Below are 25,563 nucleotides of genomic sequence, written 5' to 3'. Positions count from 1 at the left end.
ATACCAGGGATTACAGCCCAGCCGAATTGATACACACATTTTTGGGGGACATAATTCAATCCATGACAGAGAGCAAAAAATTTTATTAGAAATTTTCATTTGAATTTAAACCCAAAACTGTATTCCTTATTTTCTTGGTTTTGAAGGGGTGTGTGTGTGTGTGTGTGTGTGTGTGTGTGTGTATATATATATGTGTATATATATATATACATATATATATATGGAAACCCTGGTGGCATAGCAGTTAAGTGCTACTACAGCTGCTAACCAAAAGGTCGGCAGTTCGAATCCACCAGGCACTCCCTGGAAACTCTATCAGGCAGTTCTACCCTGTCCCTATAGGGTCGCTATGAGTCGGAATCGACTGGATGGCAGTGGGTTTGGTTTTGGTTTTTTATATATATAAATAGTATACATAAAATATATATCTAAAATGGGAAACATCCTGTGGATATAACCACTCATCAACTGTCATCAGTGAACCTGAACTATTTATTTCAGAAATGCTGACTTCAGGTTTCAAAAACATTTCTAACAGGTTCTGGCTTATGAATTCTGATCCTCTCTTTGTACTTGTATCATCGAAACGCAATATTTACAAAACACTGCAAAACATCTTTGTATTAGGGTTATAAACACTAATTACAATGATGGATCCAATGATTTTTTTCATTTCTGTATCATCTATTTTCTTTTAATCATCTTTATATTCACACCAACCTTCAATGTTTCTCCACTTATAAACCAATTCGAGTAAATTTTGGTAAACAAACATCATAAAAGATGAAAGAATACTGTCATACATCCTCTCAGCAAAACTAATAGCCTAGGTTCTGGTCAGAAAACACTGAATGATGAATTCCTTCCGGTAGAATGACTAACTGAAAGAGAATAGCTATTTCTTTTTTGTCCTTAGAAATACAGTGTTCACTCATCAATTCAGAGGTCTGAGAAAATCTAGGCTATCATCATCCAGGCTCAAAGTCTGAGACTGCACACACGATCAACTTCACCCTCATCACTAGAGCCTACAGTGGTTTTATATCTCCCCTAGCATTTATTTTTTGATTTGTCTAATAACTATGAAGTCTTCTCTCTCAAATCTTCTCTCTGCCATTATGGTAGAAAATGAAAAATTCTGAATCCTCAACTTTATTCAATGGAAGCTTGAAAAAAAAAAAAAAGACTACAAAGATTTTGTCTCCATACATCTTTTATACCTTCTTAAATGATGGGCAATACTTTGAGGGCAACATAATAAGAAAACTAAAGGATAATAGAATAAAAAAAAAGCAGTGATTTATTGTCAAACCAACCTTCTGAGAAATTCCATCACTCTCCCATTTCCTTACTGTTTTAGTCTTTTTTGGGAATAACTGTTAAAATACTTCTTAGGGTGATGAATTAGAAAAATGTTTCAAGATACTGGGAAAATAAGGTCGCTAAAGATGCCATAACATATCTCAGATTTATAAAAGGGTCTAACAGGCCCACATGGTAACTGCAAGACAGAATGAGTTTTATTTTATTTCAAAAAAATAGTAAAATTTCCTTTTGTTCTTTAGACAACTTTGAAGAAATAAAAGTCAATCTTTATAATTAACACTGCTCCAAAAAAAAAAAAAACCCTCAAAAGCCAAGAGTTCAATAAATAATTTACTAAAGGTTGATTCACCACATCACAGACATCTTTTAATTTCTTATTCATTCTACTTATTCCTTCTAATCCATTCCATTTTTCTTCATGAAATCCATTGATTTTTCATTCTAACACCTGAACCAGTTACCCTGTAGGCCTGCTATGTAACTGGCATCCAGGATTTTTTTTCCTTACATGTCTAGGTTAGTTCCACCTAGTTTCTTATATGCCACACATCATCATCGTCCTTTCTTTCACCCTTAAATTCATACAAGAATAGGTGGGAGACAAATTTTCAGTACTTGCTTATCTATTTGTAATCAATTAGACTGACACTTTGGCGAGGCATACATTTATAAATTTACAATAATTTTCCCTCATAATTTAGTAGGACTGCCCCACTGTCTTCTAATGTTTTACAATGTTGCTGTGGACGAAGGGTTAACAAGATAATACCTGTTTTTCACCTGTATTTAACTCCCTAGCTCTGTTCTTCTAATGAGCTGATAAGCGTAGTGTGTCAACAATGTTGCTAGGCAACATTGCTTATGATACACATCCCCTGACAAATTCTCTCTAGAGTTCCTATAGGAAGCCATAGCTTTGGGTTTCCTAAGTGTGGTGACCCCTGTAACTGAACACGTCCCTTTTGCAGGCACCTGGGAAACTCTACCTATTAACCCAGCACGGTTCCTGCACTCACAATGTCGAGCTCATGTCCTTATACGTGAGCTAACTGCTATATGAGCTGCTGTGCAGGACTCTCTCAGAAGAGTGATGCCTAAAGTTACACTGTACGTTCCTGTCCCATATCCGTCTGAGTAGACAGGTACCAGAGGTGGCCTATGAGAGTTTTGGGAGTCTGTCTACTAGAAACTAAAAAGACCACCTGGTGGAAGCTGCAGTTGCTAACGAGAAGTCTAATGCCAGTCTAATTACTCTGGCTTTGTAGCTGATCTCACTTGTTTGTCCCCTTTGGTTTCACAGTGATGTATCTAGGTTGCAGGTTTTCCCATCCTGCCTGGCATCTGGCAATCTCTTTCAAACTACATATCTCACCTCAGTTCAAGAAAATATTCATGTATTATTTCTCAATTTCCTTCTATGTCTTTCTTTTTGAAACTCCTATTATTTAAATGTGATATTTCCTGAATTATTCCTCTTTGTCACTTTTATCTCATTCTGCTTCTGACTTTTTGCTCTATTTTGTGGCAGATCTCTTTGACTTCATATTATAGCCCTTGAATTGAATTTTTAATTTCAGCAATCATAATCTTAATTTATAAAAATCCTTTTTGGTTCGCTAATCTTTTTCTACAGCAATTTGTTCCCTCAATCATGGATGTAGTTTCTTCACAAATCTGTGAAAATACATTTTCTGTTTATTTTTAATTTCTCTTTATGTCTTGAATTTTTCTGTTGCCTTTGAGATTATTTAACTTTCATTATTTTGGTCTTTCTCTTTCATGCTGTTAGTTTTCAGTTTGGCAATCTTTAATTGTCTATTTATATTTAAAAATGCAATACTGGGCTGATAATTCCAGACATCTGGTGTGGATTTTTTTCACTGCCATATATGAAGGTTTTCATTTTCCCATGGTATCATTTCAATATACGACTTTTGAAACAATTTAAGTAGTTAGAGGTACTTCTACGTGCTCATATGATACAGACCACCATACTGAAATGCAAACTATACCTATCAGAGAAATAGTTTGCACTTTATAAGCAAACTATCAAAACTTACCTTACACTAATAGTAAACATTTCCAGGATATCTTTTCCTAGTAACCAACCAACCAACATGATTATACCTGAAAAAGAATCAAAGGGCTAGTTTTTCCTTTTATATAAAATCAACTAGGCATAGAAAGGACACAGTATCAAGTTGACAGTATACAAAAGTTCCCTTGATATTATCAAGTTGATGGTATCCAAAATTCTCTTGACATAAAAGGGAAGGTATACAATATATTACAAAAATTCATTAAGTAAGGGAGATTAAGGTCAGCGATGTGGACACATGCACATACAAAATACCACCTTTTGTTGCCTTTGCTCCCTCTCATCCCTTAAAGCAATAACATCTGGGAATCCCCAGTGTAAGAAAACATAGTTGGTATTTTCACAGAATATAAAATAAGAAGCACTCAGGACTTGGCTCAGTGATGCACCTTACTTAGGACATTTCAAACTGCATTAACATTTAAAAATTACTCCTTTCATGACATTTAAAAATAAAAAATCCACTAACATAAGCCAAACAGCTGATTCCATGCCCGCTACTTTAATCTTTAAGAATACAGGGCACCACTGAGCTTGTGAGAAACAAGAAAACATAGTATCATCTGAGGTTTAATAAAATAAACCAATCTTGAGATTGTATTCTAGAACAATACAGACATTTAAAACAAATTTTTCTTCATCTTTGTACAACTACAAAACAAGGATCCAGATCATGGCTCTCAAAGATCCTACCCCAAATACTATCCTGATGAAAAAACTATGTCCAATGAATTATACCAGGGGTCAGCAAACCATCACCTATGGGCCTCCTGCCTAGCCACGCCCATTCATGTACATACTTTCTATGGCTGATTTTCCACTGACAGCAGAGTTGATTATTTCCATCAGACCACATGGACTACAAGTCAAAAATATTTACCAAAAAAAAGTCTGCTAACCACTGATGTAGGTTCTATTCCATATAATATCTTGCCAAGGAAAATTATGTCCAATGCATTATACTAACACAGAACCAGGCAGTGATAAAGTTGAAAGCCTTTTATCACTAAATTGAGGGTTTTTGCCTTTTTTTTTTTTTTTTTACCACAGTGTAGTGTTAATATAGACTAACCCAGTGCCATTGAGTCCAGCATGATTTAATTCGCTGGAATGCCCTTTATTAAATTTACTACAAAAATTCTAGAAAATAAATAGCAAGAATTAAATAAAGGGTGTTATGAGAACATCCACATTAGCTCAGCGAGAGCAGCTAATTACCTTCCTACCTTCTACTTTATGAAGACAGATGATCAATGGAATTAATGTTTACAGAATTACTTCACTGAGCCTGTACAGCAGAAACACTGCTTTAAAATTTATCGATTTTAAGACAATAAAGTAGCTAGAATAATTAAAAATAGCATGGTAGAAGAATGAGAAGTAAAAAAGAATTCCAGAAATAGAGGCAAGTGTTTAATTACAATAAAAATGTCATTTCAATTCATTGAATAAAGAATGAACTATAGAATTGATGGTACTGGGATAATTCACTATTTTTTTAATTATTATTAACTTTTATTGAGCTTCAAGTGAACGTTTACAAATCAAGTCAAACTGTCACATATAAGTTTATATACACCTTACTCCGTACTCCCACTTGCTCTCCCCTTAATGAGTCAGCCCTTCCAGTCTCTCCTTTTGTGACGATTTTGCCAGCTTCCAACTCTCTCTATCCTCCCATCCCTCCTCCAGACAGGAGGTGCCAACACAGTCTCAAGTGTCCACCTGATACAAATAGCTCACTCTTCATCAGCATCTCCCTCCTACCCACTGTCCAGTCCCTTTCATGTCTGATGAGTTGTCTTTGGGAATGGTTCCTGTCCTGGGCCAACACAAGGTTTGGGGACCATGACCGCCAGGATTCCTCTAGTCTCAGTCAGACCATTAAGTATGGTCTTTTTGTGAGAATTTGGGGTCTGCATCCCACTGATCTCCTGCTCCCTCAGGGGTTCTCTGTTGTGCTCCCTGTCAGGGCAGTTATCGGTTATGGCCGGGCACCAACCAGTTCTTCTGGTCTCAATAATTAACTTTTGAGTAAGAAAGCTATAACTCTACCTCATGCCATGTGATAAATTCTAAGTATAACAGATAAATTTAAGTGTCTAAAATAAAATCTAAAGTAGCAGAAAAATGTTTAAATAAATATTTTTACAATCATAAGTTTGGAAAACCCTTTATGAACAAAACAAACACAGAAACCATAATTGCATAATTCGCAATGGCAGGGGGCTATAAGGAGCTCAGGGCAAGGGGCTGTTTAAATTGTGCTGTATTTCCTCTATCCCCACGAAGTTACACATCCCTCAAGTACAATTTGAAAATGAACCAAAAACCAAAACTTATAACTTAAACAGCAAAAAGATTGATATTGCAATTATATAAAGAACTCTTACCAATCTATGACTCAAGCCACAAAAGAAGAAGGGACAAAAGGGAGGGATTGGTAAGTCATAAAATAAAATAAAAAGGAACAAGACACATGTGAAAAGCTGTTCAGTTTCTCTAATAATAAACTACACAATGAAATAATGAGTGGCGTTTTATTCACCTATGAAATTAATAACAAAGTTGGCAAGAGTGCTAGAAGAGAGGTACTTTTAACCTGCTCATGAAGGGTACAGCTTGCTATACAAAGCAGGTGCCTTTAAAAACTTGTCTAAAAATTACATACGAACCCTTTGACCACATAATATCACTTCTAACAATTTACCTTAAGGAAATGAGGTGTTCACAAAAAATAAATACCTGCACTGAAGAATTATTTACATGAGTTAAAAAAAAAACTCAAAACAACCTAAATGCCTAAAAGAGACTCGATTATATGTATTCATACAATGGAGGCTTTAAATATGTCTTAGGTGAGCACTACCTAATGACAGGATATTCACGATGAGACGTTTTAAAAAAAAAGGTAAGCCATAAAAACTCTCATATTTTTCTCAAAGACTAGAAGGAAAACCCTAAAATGTTTATAGAAATCCCCTCTCATTACAGAGATTATATGAAGTTTTATTTATTCTTTGTAAAAAAGAAAAAAAAAAGGCACCATAGCTGGGCATTAGTTTTATAATGATTCTAAAAAAAGTAGCAAGCTAAAAAAAAAACCAAATGAAACAGGACTACAATAGCCCCTCACTCCCCCACCAAAAAAGAAAAGCAAAGTAAAAATATGAGATAGACATACTCACTCTTCTCTTACCTATTATACCAAAGGAGTAAAAGGAAAGTTGTTTTCCTAAGAGGTCCATGCTCTTCTGTAGAGGAGTTTTTGGGGCCTTGCCAAAGTGGAGAGAAGTGTCATCACAATTACTGGGCAAACACCATTTTAATATAAGTAAACACAAATGTCTCCTTTTCAAAAAAAATCAGATGCTTAAAAATGATATCGGTGAAACCATTTAAAATGCCAGGTAAATAGACATCGGCTACTGTTGTTACGGTAACTAAAACTTACCAAGCCTTACCAGATGCCAGGAACTCTGCTAAGTGCTTAACATACCCAGGTCTCAGTTAACCACACAGCTCTCCCATAAGATAAACATGACCACCTTCACTGAGGAAACTGAGACTTAGAGACATAAAACAATGGCTAAGGTCTCGCAGCAAGGGAAGGCAAAAACTCTTCAATTTCAAAAAGTCTATTTGAAAAAATCTATTCTCCTGTGCTTCTCTTTGAGGAAAAATTTATTCTCCCATCTACCAACTTTTCCCGGACTTTATACCACCAGCTGTCCCCTCACTTGGTTTTCTAATCTGTTCACTTTCTGTGTTGACCAACAGACTAGTGGCCCAAGACTTTTTACCCCATTCACTCCCTGACCCCCTCCCCACCCAGTCTTCCCTTCACTGTCAAGCTTTTTGGAATGGATTTTCACACTTCATCAGATACTGGAGTCTTAGAAGGTAACCTGAGAAATCCATGTGATTTTTTTGGAATATGGTATTTGCAGAATACAATTTTTTATATATAGAAAAGTATTTTAAATCAGAAAGAACTAATCTTCAAAACACCGTTTACCAAGAATATCTTTTAGGTTATTGTACTAGGCAATCTTTTTATTTTCCTTGCTTGGAATTATGTAAATTTGAAAATATTGGTAGAAGAAATGTTCTGAAGTACAAACATATTAATCAGTAATCCTTAAAACTGATATGATAAAGCTAATTTTTAAAAAGAGTAAGATCTCTAAATGATTGGCCACAAACCTTTTCCACCATAAACAATGAATAAAAATCAAAACGTTTTAGAATACTGTATCAGTTCAGGTACTCAATAAAAGACTTTCCAGTTATGTTGCTAAGCAGAGACTAATATTCTGAATAAAATACGGCTTCCACAGTACATGAAATAACCCACCAATATTCTCTTTCCTCTACTTACAGTGAAGAATTTCAGATTTGAACTAGAGAGGTAAATACTCACTTCTTCTGCTTGCATCATTTTAAAAACTTCTCCAAATTCAGAATTTTCTCCTGTTCCAATGACAATACCCTAGGAGGGAAAAAAGAAAAATACATTGACATTCAGATGGAATCACCTCTCTCAATCAAAAATCAAACCCTTTCATCCCCTTTCTTTAAAGGCCAGCCCACAGAGGAGATGCCTGACACTCACATCCAACGTTCCTGGTCAGCTTACTTTAAAGGCCAGCCCAAAGAGAAGATGCCTGACACTCACATCCAACGTTCCTGGTCAGCTTACTTTAAAGGCTAGCCCAAAGAGAAGATGCCTGACACTCATATCCAACGTTCCTGGTCAGCTTACTTTAAAGGCTAGCCCAAAGAGAAGATGCCTGACACTCACATCCAACGTTCCTGGTCAGCTTACTTTAAAGGCTAGCCCACAGAGGAGATGCCTGACACTCACATCCAACATTCCTGGTCAGCTTACTTTAAAGGCTAGCCCACAGAGGAGATGCCTGACACTCACATCCAACGTTCCTGGTCAGCTTACTTTAAAGGCTAGCCCAAAGAGAAGATGCCTGACACTCACATCCAACGTTCCTGGTCAGCTTACTTTAAAGGCTAGCCCACAGAGGAGATGCCTGACACTCACATCCAACGTTCCTGGTCAGCTTACTTTAAAGGCTAGCCCACAGAGGAGATGCCTGACACTCACATCCAATGTTCCTGGTCAGCTTACTTTTCAGTGTTACTATACATCATTAGTATTTACTTCTTCTGATGCAAACTGTGAAAGCAAATATTTCACTAAAATAATACTGCCTCAATTCTGGGGCCCATTTTTGCCTATTTTAATATTTCTGAAATCTGAATCTCTTATACTCAATATAGACAGCTAATATGATTTCTTCCACTCAAATGCAGTTGTTCTGTGAATATCAGAATCAAAGAAATAAAGTATTTGAAGACAATCAGTAGGTAAACAATATGTAGCCAGAATATTCACAGCCAGTACCATATCAACTAAATACTAAAAATTTCTTTAACCAGCAGTCCATGAACCACTCTAAGTCAAAAAAGGAACAGGTACCGAGGACTATGCTTTTAAAAGACCCATTATATCTGGTAAATGACAAAACTATGGACAAAGCTTCTTCCCAGGCTCACAAATAGCTCCCATTAGTTAGGTATTTCATACTGTCATTTCTGCCATATATTTTGGAAAATGGCATAAAATTAGTAAAACAGTATTTGAGAAAATGGTTGAAAAGAAAGGAACTACTTTTTTTAAAACAAGGAAAAAAAAATACCTTCGCTTTGCCACAAATGACCAGTGTTCCCATGAAGGCAATGTTGCTCCTTGATGCAAGATCTCCATTAGTCGCAGCTGGCTGAGGAGCTGTCACCTTAGAACAAGGAGTGGTCTCTCCGGTCAAGCTGGACTCATCAATGGAAAGATCCACAGCCTTGGAGAACAAAACCTTTGTTAGTTCAAGCCTGAAGATTCTCGGCGCTATACCTACCATCTCAAAAGTTCATAGCCATCACTTCTTTCTCAAACATCCCGTTTTTATTGATCATCTATATCTTATATAATACCCATTACTCAAAGACAGAAGACCAGAATATATACACCCATATTTAAAAATGAAGTTAAATGAGCAAAATCCAAGACATGAAAAGCTGGCTGCTACACCATGAGACTAGATCAGGCTAAATTTCAAATATAACCAGGGAAAAGGAAACACTAGCTGAGACCTGGTCTTTATCAAGAGAAAACTAAACTCTTTAATAATAAAATATGATGTCCTAATTTTGACATGATTTAAAGTTCTGGAAATGTGTTTGGCAGATATAAAACCAAAGATGATAAAATGAGAAACATGAATAAAGAGTTAAAAAAGAAATCATTTCATCATTTTGAGGTCAATATCCATGAAATTCTTCTTGCTATACTTCCCTGCATTTATTCCAAATAAAAGTTAGTAAGAATCAAAATGTATACATATATGCCTCCATGGAGATCATGGATACCCTAGGTATTTTTAAAAAGAGAGGAAAAGCATAGCTTTATTAGTCCTATCAGTGACTTGGCTCTTCAGCTTCAACCTTAGGCCAACGGCCATTGAGGAGGGTAAGAATTTTTTAAATTTAAAAATTTTTTTAAATTCTACAGAAAAGGAGGGTCACAGCACAATAGCAATCAGTCTTGTCTAGTGCAGGAGACAAGCTGGTAAGGAAGAAAAAGGGGATTTGGGCCCTTACGTCTCTTTTTTTTCTATATAATTATAAATTCCTAACTAGAACTCAAACTACCAAGAACATATAACCAATGAGATTTGTCTAAATCACACAATGTAGCTACTAGCTGTATAGATCTCATCTGTCTGTTTCAAAAATATAAGATTATCAAAGGCACTTTCAGGTGACAAAAACAACTGGAAGGAAACTAGCACATTTTGATTTTTTTTATAGACTCTGCTGACATTTCAAGAAAGAGAGAAGAAATTCAGCTATTAAAACAATTTTCAATCACCTCAGAAAGGAACGTTATGGTGGGCACTTCAAATAACTAAAGGGAGAGAAGCAAAGAGTACACAGCTAAAAACAGCTCAGCTGAGCAAGTCCACAAGAAGAGATAGGGGAATGAAGAGGTTCACATGGTTTGAAGAAGGGCCCTAAAGCCTCACAGGAATAAGGTTTGTTTTGAGACAGTAATTCCTACAAAACAGTAGGGATTAAAATCCATATAATCATTTATTTAAGTACCTGGGTCCCTACTCTGTACCTGGTACAGTGCTACTTAATATGGATACAACAAACAAGACATGTTCTCTGGCCCCAGGGAGCTTATCCTCAATTGGAAATTTACAGTTTAGAAATCCCTCTCCCTGCCCAGAAAACCCTGGTTAGGAGCTATGGCCATTAAGCAAAAGGTTGGCAGTTCGAATCTACCAGGCATTCCTTGGAAACCCTATGCGGCAGTTCTACTCTGTCCTATGAGTCAGAATTGACCCAAAGGCAACAAGTTTGGTTTTTCTGTTTTTCACTGCCCAAGAAACAGAAAACGGGTAAATGAAATGTTTGTAACAATGCCAAATGTGCACCTACAAGCTAGGAAGATCATATGAGGTCAAACAATAAGATACGCTTTTTGTCTGTCTCTCCCACAAGAATGTTAGCATAAAGAGGGTAGAGACCACATTGTTTTAATCACTAATTAAAACTCTTATAAAACAAATATCCAAACTCTTGCAAATTGTCTGGCACAGAGTTAGCATTTAATAATATATAAGAAATCAGTTATTCTATAATACAGGTAATAAGGTATCTTAAGAGAACATACTTTAAGAGTTAAAATAGCAGCAAAGTACAAAATTGAGTTGGAATTACATTAAATTACTACTTACTTTAACCAGTTAATTTTTTTCCTTTCATGAAATGATTCTTTCTCTACTAAAGACCTTAAGAATAAGTCCTAGATAAAAACTAGACACCAAATGGTTTTCTCCTTTCAAGATTATAGAAAAGTATACACATTTACATCAAGTTTGAGAAACCAAGTAACCATTACTTTAATAAAATTTAATGCTCAAATATATGAATTTGAACTTTCTAACAAAAAAAATTTTAAGAAGCATAAATTCATCTTTTATTAAGAAAATTAACCAAGAAAAAAACGTGATCAATCCCAAAAGTATAAAGTTTACTAGGAAAATGATTAAGACTGGGAACATAGTTTACAATCCCAGCGTCGTCAAGAAATCATCGAATTCTGACTGTCACTTGGTGATGTGGAATTCCTGTCCAGGCATCCCAGTGCATAGAACAGGCTGTGTTCACATGTTTGTTCTCATCTCCACTTTGGAATGTGGAAAACATCATGAAGCATGATGCTAACAATGTTATCTTAAATTCTAAGTTTGCAAACTGGGGTATACATGTGGTGGAAACGAAGTAACAGCACATCTTCCTGTCTCCTTTCCGTAGGTGAAAGGTCAGCCCTGGGCAAATTTTTATGTACGTCAAGTTGATTTTAAGGAATTTCTCCTTTTTTTAATGTGCTAAATACGTATAATAAAACATTTGCCACTCCAACAATTTCCACATGCACAACTCAGTGACATTAATTATATTCACCATGTTGTACAATGATATGGAGACTTTAAAACTATATGAGGTCTTAACCAGACGAAGAGAAGCAAAAGTAGGGTTCAGGCCTAAAATCCAACTTATGTAAGAATTTGTTTAAGGTTATAGTTGATGCTAGAATCCATTTTGTGTGAGCATTTGTTAAAAGTTAATCATTATGTAGTTTCAGGAAGAAATGAGAGTGCAAGCCGAAACTCATTGTTTAATTATTTCCCCTACTTGGAGGAATGTTCCATGAAGCGCACTTTATCTTGACCAACCAAGGGGCTCTGCTACAGGGAAGTTACGCTCTCAGAAAGGAGCTTATTGCAATTTCCTTATGACTCACCTGGAAACCCACTGCAAGTCACTAAGCCAAGAACAGATGACGCCAGCTCCTTCGCAGAGAAACCTCCCCACAGTAACTAAATGGTATCTAGCCAACAAAGGCTCTTTTAAACCAGTCATATATCCCCACACGTTACGCTTCCCACTGGGGACAGTAAGGTATTAACGACTAACCCGCCAGAGTGTCTGTCCAACCTCACTTCCCTCTGTGACAGTGTGTCAGACACCCCGATCGTGATTCAGTGGATGCTGCTAGTCTCCTGCGCCCCGTGCATGCGAGCGGATCCTTCGTTGCAGCGATTATCTTTGTCTTAGCTGAATAAAAACCTTTTCATGAAATCTGAGTCTGGGGTCTTTTTCCTCTACAACGACAGCTATCTCCTCCATCCATTCTTAAAACTTTCCATCACCCTTAACAGGAACTCAGGTAGGCAATAATGCCTGTTCTCCTCACACCTGCCCCTGGTAACTGCTAAGAAACTTTGGTCTCCATGCATTTGCCTATTCTAAACATTTCGTGTCAGTGCAGTCATACAATTATTTCTCCTTTTGTGTCTGGCTTATTTCACTAACTATAATGTTTTCAAGGTTCATCCATGTCATAGGACGTATAAGAATTTTATTTCTCTTTATAGCTAAGTAATATTACATTGCATGTATATGCCACATACTACTACGTTTCTCCATTTGTCTGTTGTTGAGTATTTGGGTTGTTTCCATCTTTTGGCTATTGTGAATAATGCTGCAACGAACACTAATACATAAGGACAGTCATGCATTGCTTAACATCCACGATACAGTCTGTGAAATAGGATGTTACATGGTTTGGACGTTGTGCCAACACCATATTATGTTCTTAGCAAAGAGATACAGGGTACCGTAGTGTACCTGTACTGACTATCCAAGATAATGTACACACACAGTATTGTATCTCAGCTAACATATCTGGCAAGGTAATATACATGATATATGTACTATATACCATCATATGGAGCCCTGGTAGCACGGTGGCTAAGAGCTGGGCTGCAAACCGAGAGATCAGCAGTTTCAATCCACCTGTCGCCCCTTGGAAGCTCTTCTGTCCTATGGGGTTGCCAGAATCGACTCGACAGCAAGGGGTTTGGTACCATTATATAAGGAGCCCTGGTGGCACAGTGGTTAAAGTGATCTACTGCTAACCAAAAGAACAATAGTTCAAAACCACCAGCAGCTCCACAGAAAAGACGTGGCAGTCTTTTTTTGTAGGGATTTAAAGCCTTAGAAACCCTATGGAGTCACTATGAGACGGAATCGACTCGACAGTAGTGGGTTTAATGGTTCTGGGGTACCATTATATGCCTGGCAGCGCCAGACACCTCCTCCTGCTCGGATGCCTGGGTTCCTGCTCCAGACGCCTCCAGCATGCCTAACCCTAGATGATCACCCGTCCTTCCAAGGCCTCAGGACTCTGCAGGAGTGCTCACCCCACACCAGGTCACCAATTGAAAGCTCTCAGCATCCAGACACTTGGGCTCCCACCTGCTGACCACGAACCTGGGTTGCAGCTCCAACCTCTGACAACTCTGGCCTGGTGCTGGCAGCCTCCCACTGCCTAGCACACCTCAGCATCCTACACGCCCTCCCAGATGCCTGGTGTCTGTGGTGGGGCCAACTACTCACTGCTCAGGACTGCCGGGAAGCTCCACTCAGGTTCAGGTGGTGCAAGATGTACACAGATTCCGAGAAGCCCCTGTGGCAGCGGGAAAAGTGAAACGAGTCACCCTGCCCCACTCAGCCCCCAGCACCAGCTCAGCCAAGAGACATGAGATACACGTGTTGCATGTGGGAAGCCGCAGGCATTTGCTACATCCAGTTACGTCCACTTCATCCAATTCTCCAATCAGAATTTCTGAACTGTATTTTAACCTTACGAGATCACAGACATACATAAGGTCGAATGTTACTGAACAGATGTTATGGGGCGCTTGACTGTATCTCTCTGCGTATACATACCTAGGAGTGGAACTGCTGGGTCATATGCAAGTCTATGTTTAACCTTTTAAGAAACTGCCAAAGTACCTCCCACAGCGGCTGCTTCATTTTAACAATTCCACCAACAATAGATAAGGGTTCCAATTTCTTCATATCCTTTCCAACACTTGTTATTTTCCATTTTTCTCACAACAGCCATTCTGTCGTTGCTGTTCTTAGGTGTCCTCAGTTTGGTTCTGACTTAATGACCCTATGTACAACAGAATGAAACACTGCCCGGTCAGGTGTCATCATCACATTTTTATGCTTGAGCCCATGTTGCAGTCACTGTGTCAATCCATCTCACTGAAGGTCTTCCTCTTTTTTGCTGACCATCTACTTTACCAAGCACGATGTCCTTCTCCAGGGACTGATCCCTCCTGATAATGTGTCCAAAATATGTGAGACATAATCTCGCCATCCTTGTTTATAAGGAGCATTCTGGTTGTATTTCTTCCAAGACAGACTTGTTCATTCTTCTGGCGGTCCACGGTATAGTCAATATTCTTCACCAACACCACAGTTCAACAGCATCAGTTCGGGTTTTCCTTACTCAGCGTGCAGCTTTTGCATGCATATGAGGCGACTGAAAACTCTATGGTTTCAGTCAGGCACACCTTGGTCCTCAAGGTGACGTCTTTGCTTTTTAACACTTTAAAGAGGTCTTTTGCAGCAGACTTGCCCAACGCAATGCGTCGTTTGATTTCTTGACTGCTGCTTCCACAGGCGTCGCTGGCAGATCTAAGTAAAATGAAATCCTTGACAACTTCAATCTTTTCTCCATTTATCATGATGTGGCTTACTGGTCTAGTTGTAAGGATTTTTGTTTTATTTATGTTGAGGTGTAATCCATACTGAAGGCTGTGGTCTCTCATCTTCATTTGTAAGTCCTTCGGGTCCTCTTCACTTTCAGCAAGCAAGGTTGTGTCATCTCCATAACGCAGGTTATTAGTGAGTCTTCTTCCAATCCTGATGCCCTGTTCTTCTTCACATAGTCCAGCTTCTTGGATTATTTGCTCAACATACAGATTGAATAAGTATGGTGAAAGGATACAACCCTGAAGCACACCTTTCCTGACTTTAATCCACGCAGACCAAAATGGATGTCAGAAGAGACTCTGAAACTTGCTCTTGAACATTGAGTAGCTAAAGCAAAAGGAAGAAATAATGAAGTAAAAGAGCTGAACAGAGGATTTCCAAGGGCAGCTCGAGAAGACAAAGTACTGTAACAACATGAGCAAAGACCTGGAGTTAGAAAACCAAAAGGGAAGAACATGCTCGCCATTTCTCAAGCTGAAAGAACCAAAGAAAAAATTCAAGCCTACAGTTGAAATACTGAAGGATGCTACGAGAAAAACACTAAATGACAAAGGAAGTATCAAAAGAAGATGGAAGAATACACAGTTACTATACCAAAAAGAATTGGTCAATGTTCAACCACTTCAGGAGGTAGCAGATGATCACGAACCGTTGGCACTGAAGGAGAAAGCACGAAGGTACTGGCGAAAAGCAGGGTTGATGGAACACCAACTGAGATGTTTCCACAAACAGATGCAGCGCTGAAGTGCTCACTCGTCTACATCAAAAAATTTGGAAGACAAGCTACCCGGCCAACTGACTGGAAGAGATCCATATTTATACCTATTCCCAAGAAAGGTAATTGAGCCAAATGCAGAAATTATCAAACAATATCATTAATACCACACACAAGTAAAATTTTCCAGATTATTCAAAAGCAACTGCAGCAGTGTATCAACAGGAAACTACCAGAAATTCAAGCCAGATTCAGAAGAGGATATGGAACCGGAGATATCTTTGCTGATGTCAGATGGACCCTGGCCGAAAGCAGAGAATACCACAAGGATGTTTACATGTGTTTTAATGATTATGCAAAGACATTCAATTGTGTGGATCATAACAAATTATGGATAACATTGTGAAGAATGGGAATTCCAGAACAATTAATTGTGCTCATGAGGAACCTGTATATGGATCAAGAGGCAGTCGTTTGAACAGAACAAGGGCAAACTGCGTGGTTTAAAGTCAGGAAAGATGCGCGTCAGAGTTGCATCCTTTCACCATACACAGCCGTCCCAGTGGCGGTAAAGTGGTATTTCACTGTCATTTTGATTTGTATTTCCCTAATGACTAATGATGTTGAGTATCCTTTATTTGCTGGCCACTATATATATCTTCTTTGGTGAAATACCTCTTCAAGTCCTTTGCCTATTTTTTTTTTTTTTAATTTGGGTTGACTTTTTGTCGTTGAATTGCAGGAGTTCTTTATATATTCTGGAGATTAAACCCTTCTGAGGTTTAATCTGGTTTCCAAATATTTTCTCCCACACTTTAGGCTGTCTCTTCACTTTGTTGATAAAGCCCTTTGATAAACAAATGTTTTTGATTTTGATGAAGTCCCATTTATCTATTTTGTCTTTCTTGTTGCTCATGCTTTTGGTGTCACATCTAAGACTCCATTGTCCAAAACTAGGTACCGAAGTATTACCCCTATGCTATGTTCTAACAGTTTAATGATTTCAGGTCACTGATCAATGTGGAGTTAATTTTCATATATGGTGTAAGGTATGGATCCTACTTCATTGTTTTTTGCATATGGAAATCCAACCATTTAGTGAAGAGACTATTCTTTCCCCATTAAAGAAACTTAGCACCCTTATTGAAAATCAACTGACCGCAGATGTACGGGCTTATTTCTGAACTCTCAATTCCATTCCATTGGTCTATATGTGTATCATTTTACCAGTATCAGATTGTTTTGAGTATTATAGCTTTGTAGTACACTTTGAAATCAGTAAGTATGAGTCCTACTACCTCAATGCTCTTTTTCAAGATTGTTTTATCTATTCAGGGCCCCTTGAAATTCCATTAAATTTGAGGACCGGCTTTTCCATTTCTGCAAAGAAAGCTGTTGAAATTTTGATCAGGATTCCATTCAATCTATAGATCACTTTGGATAGTACTGACATCTTATAATTCTTCCAATCCATGAACATGGAATGTCCTTTTATTTTTAATGCAACCTATTCTAGTACTTTTCTCCTCAGATGCACGGTGACCTCAATTTTCTTCAGCATCTACTGCCATGGTGCTAATTCCCACGCTCAACTTCATATTACAAAAGGTATTTCTTTCTTCCACCTCCCTTCTGGTCTTTGCCCAGATATTAACTTCTCAGTAAGACCTTCCTTAACCACTCAATCTTAAATTACAACTTTCTACTCCCCACATGTGACAAACCCTATCTCCCTTCCCTGTTTTATTTTTCTCCATAAGCTTTATCATCATCTCTTTTGTGTACGTCTTTCCCCACCAGAATGCAAATCCACAAGGAAAATATATGCTCCACACTCCTGAAACACAAATCTTTTTCAAAAATAGAACCACTATCCCTCAAAAGCTCAAATTACAATTTCTCCAATCAAACTTCAGTAGAAAAGGAAGCAGTTTAATACAAATGACGGACACTGCTGTGAACAAATGTTAACCTAATGACTTTCTGAAACTGCTTATGCTTCTTGATCTATCTTTGCTCCTTCATTTGGAACTATAATATTTTCTAAAGGTTCCAGTGATTGCAAGAGTTTTAGCAGGAGGCAGCATTTTGAGGGAGTGGGGGGAAGGAGGTCATTTCCAGGGGTGATATTTAGTAAATTAGGCAAACCTATTACAGTTTAACAAAGTCACAATCTATTTCATAAGACATTAGAGTCATTTATCCACTGCATGGATGAGAGAAAGGTAAGATAAAATAAAATCAAAGGATCAACCTCACGCCAACTAGCCAAAAGTTTAAACATTAAACCTTCAGAAGAGTTGCTAATGAGTAGAGAAAGTGATTTTCACTTTTTCTTCATTCTTCCTCAGGCACTCTGATAGATGTGAGAGAATAACTCATGACACCGTTCAAAAATCAGAATATAAATAATAAGCAAGATGTATATCTAATCCATGACCTGAATATTTAACACCTACAGAATAAAAATGCTGAAAAAATTCACAGGATTATTATTCCTGTAAAAAACACTAGGCAGAAAACAGGCATATATGAAAGTCAAAAAGTTTCCTAAATGACAAAAAGTACTTTAAAAAATTAATATATGAAACAACTGGCAGCTATAATTAAGTTCTTAAACTAAAGAACAGCTTGTACACAGCATGCTCTTGAGCCAATCACCTGTCTAGTCCAGAATTGAAAGTCATTAAAAAGCAAATTAGAAATGGATTTCTTTCCTCAGAAAATAATTTTTCAAAATATTCATCTGCAGGTGCCTTATTATGATAACATTTCTTAAAATTAGATTCCTCTGTTTATTTAAACGAAGAAATATGTAATAAAAAATTCTTCATGATCTCTAGCTTATCAACACTTAAAACCTAGACAACCCAAGTGTTATAAATTATTGAAAAGGCAACAAGAAATCGATTTTATCCCATGGTAAATTCATGCATGAACAATCATCTGTCTGACTCAAGCACACAGGCTGAATTTGATCAAGTGGCCAATAGTTCAAAAGCCAGGATTCAGCTAACAATGACCTCACTACAATTATTAAAACAAATTTCAAAAGACACCTAATTGTCATTATACCTGAGCCAGAAATAGCTCCAAACCTTCTCAAAACCAAGATCATAGCACTGATCTTATTTATTTTTCTCTCTCTCAACTGGGTTGTGTAAACACCACGAAGGCAGTTGTGGGGGGTATGTGTACGTGCACGTGCGTTGTGTTTTTGTTTTATATTTTTTTATTTCCAGAGGTATAACCCCAGCACCTGGAACAGTGCCTTATCATGGTATGCTCTAAAAAAAAGAAAAAAAAAAGCTGAATAAAACAATGAATTTTAAAAAATGTTTTAAGGGATCTACTTTTGCAACAGTCCTTTCCAACCAATGTGAAATGAGAATCTTAAAAAAAAATAAGTGGACAGTAACACAGTCACATTGGTTTTTTCTTCCCTTTTTAAATGCTACTGACTTAATGGGGGGGAAATGTTCTTTCTCTTCAGTGTTTTAAACATGAATAGCATTCCTCACTTCACACTGTTTTGAAGCCACTGAACTCTAAAAATCAGACAACAAAGCACTAGGCAGTAAAAGCTTATTATCCAATCTAAGAGAACAAGCATTTCAATGCTCTAAGTACCTCTGGAGTCACTTACTGGGTTGTTTATGCTAATAAAAAAGAAAAAAAAATGAATGCTATCACAGAAATGCACACGTGTGACTACATCGAACTGTTTTTCGTGAATATTTCTAAATTCCACAAGTATACTATATACCTTTCTCAAACATTCTACTAAATTTCTTTTAATGCTTAAATTAAAATCCCCACTACCTACCTGTAAAGTGTTTTTTTACAAATCTAAGTATAAAATCACAATAAGAGGGACAGTAACATACCATGAAACAAATTATCAAATTTACCTTGCAAAAAATATTACACTTAAGTCCATAAATAAATTTATAATATATCTGTTCCCTTCTGAGATTTTTTTAATAGATCTTTTCTCCCTGCTGAAGAATTAAGCAATAAAAATGTTCTGCTAGCCTTTATCATAATAAACAGAAAATATGAGTTTATTTTGTGTTTTACTATATTATTTCACACACAACATTCTTCCATTACATATGCTTTTATATGATTATGTTCGGACCACCAAGCCATGAAGCAATCTCCTTCCTCTCCCTTCTGGAACTCAAAAAACGCTATTCATTCTACAAAATTCAGCTCTCCCTCAAAAAAGGCTTTCATGGATCCAATCTTGTTCCCAATCAGAATAAGAATTATAAATCCAAATGTGAAAGGTCTTTTAAAAGCCACAGCTACACTCGAAATGACAGACAGTAACAAGTTTTGTCAAGAATGTAGAGAAACTGGAACCCTCATACACTGCTGACAGGAATGTAAAATGGTGCGATTGCTTTGTAAAATAGTCTGGCAGTTCCTCCAAAAGTTAGTTTTCAAACAAGCCAGCAATTCTACTCCTAGATACATAAAAGCACATCTCCAGATAAATAAAAAAAAATACAAAGAACACGTGTTCACATAAAACTTGTATACTAATGTTCATAGAAGCGTTATTAAACTAAAAAGTAGAAGCAAATGTCCATCAACTGAGGAACAGGAAACAAATACAATGGAATATTATTCAGCAATAAAAGGGAATAAAGTACTGATATACAGCACAACATGGACGAATCTCAAAAACATTACGTTAAATGAAGGAAATCAAACACATATTGTATGATTTCATTTCTAGGAAATGCCCCCAACAGGCAAATCTACAGAAACAGAGAGAGCAGGTTAGTGGCCGCCAGGAGCTGGGGTGTGGGGAGGGCTACAAAGTAGTTACTTCAAGGTAAGGGTTTTCTTTTGGAAGTGATGAAAATATTCCACAATTAGATTGTGGTGGTAATTACTTAACTCTGAATATACTGAAAACTACTTTAAATGTGTGAATTATATGATATGTGAATTACATCTCAGTAAAGCAATTAAAAAAATTTTTTTTAAGATGTGGTGGGTGCACCAGCACATTGGCATGGCCTATGAGGTGGTTAGGTGACCTTCTAATGAAGATCAAAGACCACAGCCTTCACTATGGCTTGAGCCTCAACATAAGGAAAACAAAAACCCTCACAACTGGACCAATGAACAACATCATGATAAACAGAGAGGAGACTGAAGTTAATCAAGGATTTCATTTTACTTGGATCCACAATCAATACCCACGGAAGCAGCAGTCAAGAACTCAAAGGACCCACTGCACTGGGTAAATCTGCTGCAAAGGACCTCTTTAAAGTGTTGAAAAGCAGGGATGTCACCTTGAAGACTAAGGTGCCCCTGATCCCAGCCATGGTATTTTCAATTGCAACATATGCATGTGAAAGCTGGACAATGAATAGGGAAGACTGAGGAAGAACTGACCCTTTGAATTGTGGTGTTGGTGAAGAATACTGAATATACCGTGGGCTTACAGAAGAACAAACAAATCTGTCTTGGAAGAAGTGCAACCAGAATGCTCCTTGGAAGCAAGGAAGGCGAGACTGCGTCTTACATGCTTTGGACATGTTGTCAGGAGGGATCAGCCCCTGGAGAGGGACATCACGCTTGGCAAAGTACAAGGTCAGCAGAAGTGAGGAAGACCCTGTGGACTGACACAGTGGCTGCAACAATGAGTTCATGCATAGCAACGATTATAAGGATGGCACAGGACCAGGCAGTGTTTCGTTCTGTTGTGCACAGGGTTGCTATGAGTCAGAACCGGCTCAACTGCACCTAACAACAACAACAAGAGGTGGTTAGGAACCCAGAGTCTCAGACTCCACCCCAAACCTACAGAATCAGAACCTAAATGATTCCTTATCTCACTAAAGTTTGGGAAGCACTGCCCTAAGACAACTAACTCCACTTCACACTTAGAAAAGTGGGGCCTAAAAAGTTCAGTGGTTGCCTAAGCTCTTGTGGTCAGTTCATTTCCTTTCATAAGCAGCATTTTATTTCTTGCATCTCAGCTGCCTGTAATTTGGTATCTCCCAGTAGACAGGGTCCAAACTGTGTCTTTTTCACTTCTTAGCTCTGAAGGCTGGTAGAGCGCTCTGTACATGGCCCTCAAATGTCTACTCAATAGCTAAAGTGGCTTCGTGTCACAGGCTGATTCCTTAAGAAACAGATCACATTTTGCCTAAATCAGCTTCATTACAAACAGAAGTAAATTATAAATATGACTACATGCTTACATTCTATTAAATGTTTGAAAAGATCCTTTTCTGGAAAAGTATGAAACCAGAATTGCAATGTGGGTTTTGCCAGAATATAAAGTTTTTCATTGAGAAAATGCAACATGTATTTTGTAATCCAGGAAGACAGAATATTCTGACACAGAAAGATGGCTCTCCCAATGGAGTTACCTAACACAGAAGCAGCAGCTTACGAGTGGTTCTTAACAAAAGGCTGTACAATATACAGATAGGGATAAAAGTCAAGAGGGTTTCAGTGGAGAAGACTATCACTTACCCGTTCAGGTAAGAGGTGGTCAAAGTAATCTATACCTGCTCAACCATGCCCATTATCTTTGGTTCTTACTTCCCCTTAGAACAAGGGAACAGGAAAGAACAAGCCCTGAGGATATCAAAAACTATTCACTGAGCCAAACCATTTTCCTGGATTCATGAGGTAAAAAACAGCTCACTCAATACGTAATGACAACTGGCTTGTGTGAGTTTGGACTTCTGGGCTTGGCCCCAGTAGACCTTGACTCTAATGGAGCTACCTTTTCTGCCCAGGTTAAAATGATCTGATAATCTACTGTCATAAAAATGACCAAATCCTGGCTCTCAGCCCCACAAATGGTACTAATTCTCTGAAAGAAGTCTGATACATTCAGAAAACTGTAAGATCAAAAATTCCGTTAAAAAAAAAGGCAGTTGCAGCTAGCGTCTAGATCTTGAAGACACTTCTCAAAGACAATGGGGCAGCCCTAAGCACATAAAACCACGAAAGAAAAGTCAATGGAAGTATTTATTCAGAACTCTCTGTGAAAGAAAAATTTGCTACCATTTCAGGCAATGTATTGAATTGGGCTTAGTTAGAAAGTTATAAGTGAAGAGGTAAAATATTTTCAACAGACCAAAAAAAATAAAAGTCCTTCATCTGACTTTCACATTGTTTTATAAAACAGTCTTTGTTCAAATACCAATATAAACTTCAGCTGGAAAATATGCTATTTTTCACAAAGGCAAAAAGCACTGTTTGGCAGATATAAATAGGATACAAGACTGCTTCATTTAAAGACCAATCCAATGACCACCACCGATTGTCCAGTGGTGCCGGTTCTCAAATAAAATAAAATTAAAACAAAAGCTCTCAGGGAAAAGATGAAAAACAGGCCCAAAGTTTTCCAGTAAAAAACAGTTCCTCTAAGTCTTACTGTCTATCAGTGGGTCTCTCAGGCTCCTCAGCTGGAAAGGTTACTACCACGAACACACTGGCTCTCTCCCAGGGAAAACTGACTCGTGCAGGAAAAAACAAACACAAAGTCCTCAAGTTATCAATATTAACCTTCTTTTAAAAGTATTTACAAATGCTAGTCTCAGCCTATGAATAGATAATACCAGATAAAAGATATACAGCAGTCAGGTCACTTGATTTTGCTGACAAGATGTTGCTATGGAGCCAATTAAGATTTACAGCCAAAATCTGAAACACTGCCCACTGAAATTCATGACAAGAACCACAGAGTTGCAGCATGACGATGCTGAAGTGGCAACCTTAATCTTGGGTCCAGTCCACAAGAAGAGAGCTGTATTGCAGAAGTCCAGGCACTCGCTTTCTCTAAAGTGAAATCCATTTGCTTTGTTAGTGAGAAATTAATGATATCCCAACATTGACCAAGGAGTTTTCTGGTTCCTTTAAACCATAATGAACAGTTTATTTCATTCAGGAGATCAAATGATCAGCTAGCCTTGCAAAATTATCCAAAGATCGCATGAAGAACAGCAAAGACACAAGTAAGATATGGGCCCAAGAGAAGGAAAAGACCACATGAACCAGAGACTCCATCAGCCTGAGACCAGAAGAACCAGATGGTGCCTGGCTACCACCAGTGACTACCCTGACAGGAAACACAACAGAGAATCTCTGATGAAGCACAAGAAAAGTGGGATGTAGACCTCAAATTCTAGTAAAAAGACCAGACTTAATGGTCTCACTGAGATTGGAGGGACCCCAGAGGCAGAACTGGGGGGCGGGGGGGGGACTACATATGTAAAAATGGATTAACTAGAACAAAATCAACCTAACTACAGCACTGCAGAATAAAACATGCTGATAAAGTGTTTGAAAAGCTAACATGTAGGAGGAAAGCACTAACAACTAAACAATTACTCCACAAGACATATGCTTTATAATTTTTAAGACATCAATCTTTAAAAAGTAAGGAACTCCTTATTGAACTTAAAATACCTTCAATATATATTTTGCTGAGTGCATCAAAACCATACCAATTCATACTTTGATAGGTTTTTTGCTGTTTATATGTGAACTTTGAGATACTTAATTCTCAGATCAATTACCACTTATTTAAATGAAAACCCTAAAATACTTTACCAAGCCATGTAGTATTTTGAAGTTTCTGTCATTATACTGCTCAAATTTTTCAAGCCATGGAAAACACTATTTTCTGACTATCCCACTAAGGAGGCCTGCTTCTGAATTGGAAGAGATGCAGTCCAGAACAGAGAAACATCAACTCCATGAATTCAAATTAGTGCTCTTTGTGGGGAGATGACATGTCATATGACAGGACTACCCAATCTCTGAGGAATAATAATCCAAGGTACTACAAAAACTAAGTATAATTAGGGACAAGAGAAATGGAAGAAAAATGAAGAAATAACATAAAAAGACCTTCAAAGTGGAGAAAGAAGGTAGAAAATAAAATTTATAACATTCCTAATACTTGTATTATAAATTATTCCCACTCACTTAATTACAGCAATTTGATTATGTTTCTGAGGATAAATATTAAGTATCTGGGGAAAAGACCTCTATTTTAAGATTAAATGAAGTCTGTTCTTATTATAATTCAAAAGGGTCTTGAGGCTTTTCATAAGCTCTGTACGAGAACTTCGGGACATCATTAAATATAAAGACTGGGAGCTCTACAGGTGTCAATGAACAGCTATTAATTCCAACAGCAGATGAGGCTGGCATGCTAATGGGCTATGACGGCCTCTTGACTCAGGTGCCTAACTACATTTTTCACCCCTTCAACCCGTTCTATACACTGTGGCCAGATTAAAAGTAACATCATTTCTGCTTTTACAGGGATCACAATAGAGGGTCCCAGAGCTGGAGAAAAATGCAGAACAAAATTCTAACTCACAAAAAAAAAGACCAGACTTACTGGCCCGGCAGATACTGGAGAAACCCCAAGACCATGGCCCCCAGACACCGTTTTAGCTCAGTAATGAAGTCACTCCTGAGGTCTACCCTTTAGCCGAAGATTAGACAGGCCCGTAAAACCAAACGAGGCTGAAGGGGCAAACCAGCGCTGGGGCAAGGGCTAGAAGGCAGGAGGGGACAGGAAAGCTGGTAATAGGGAACTCAAGGTTGAGAAGGGAGAGTGTTGACATATCGTGGCTTTATTAACCAATGTCATAAAGCAATATGTGTACTGTTTAATGAGAAGCTAGTTTGTTCTGCAAACTCTCAACTAAAGCAC

At 37.7% G+C, this 25,563-nt stretch overlaps 1 protein-coding gene across 6 annotated transcripts in view; it reads right to left on the bottom strand.

Moving 5' to 3' along the window:
* ATP2C1 (ATPase secretory pathway Ca2+ transporting 1) overlaps positions 1-25,563 on the bottom strand; it is a 183,074-nt gene that overhangs the window by 36,385 nt on the left and 121,126 nt on the right. For all 6 annotated transcript variants that reach the window (XM_064277327.1, XM_023540036.2, XM_064277326.1 and 3 more), the window contains 4 exons: positions 9,139-9,294; positions 7,848-7,916; positions 6,624-6,699; positions 3,387-3,453 (listed from right to left, as the gene is read on the bottom strand). In XM_064277327.1, the coding sequence (XP_064133397.1) occupies positions 3,387-3,453; positions 6,624-6,699; positions 7,848-7,916; positions 9,139-9,294 (368 nt within the window). The remainder of the gene's footprint in view (positions 1-3,386; positions 3,454-6,623; positions 6,700-7,847; positions 7,917-9,138; positions 9,295-25,563) is intronic.

The sequence above is a fragment of the Loxodonta africana genome, chromosome 27, assembly GCF_030014295.1.
Source record: "Loxodonta africana isolate mLoxAfr1 chromosome 27, mLoxAfr1.hap2, whole genome shotgun sequence".
NCBI lineage: Eukaryota > Metazoa > Chordata > Mammalia > Proboscidea > Elephantidae > Loxodonta > Loxodonta africana.
Note: the sequence above shows the minus strand (reverse complement) of the source record. Positions and strands in the feature narration are given on the sequence as shown.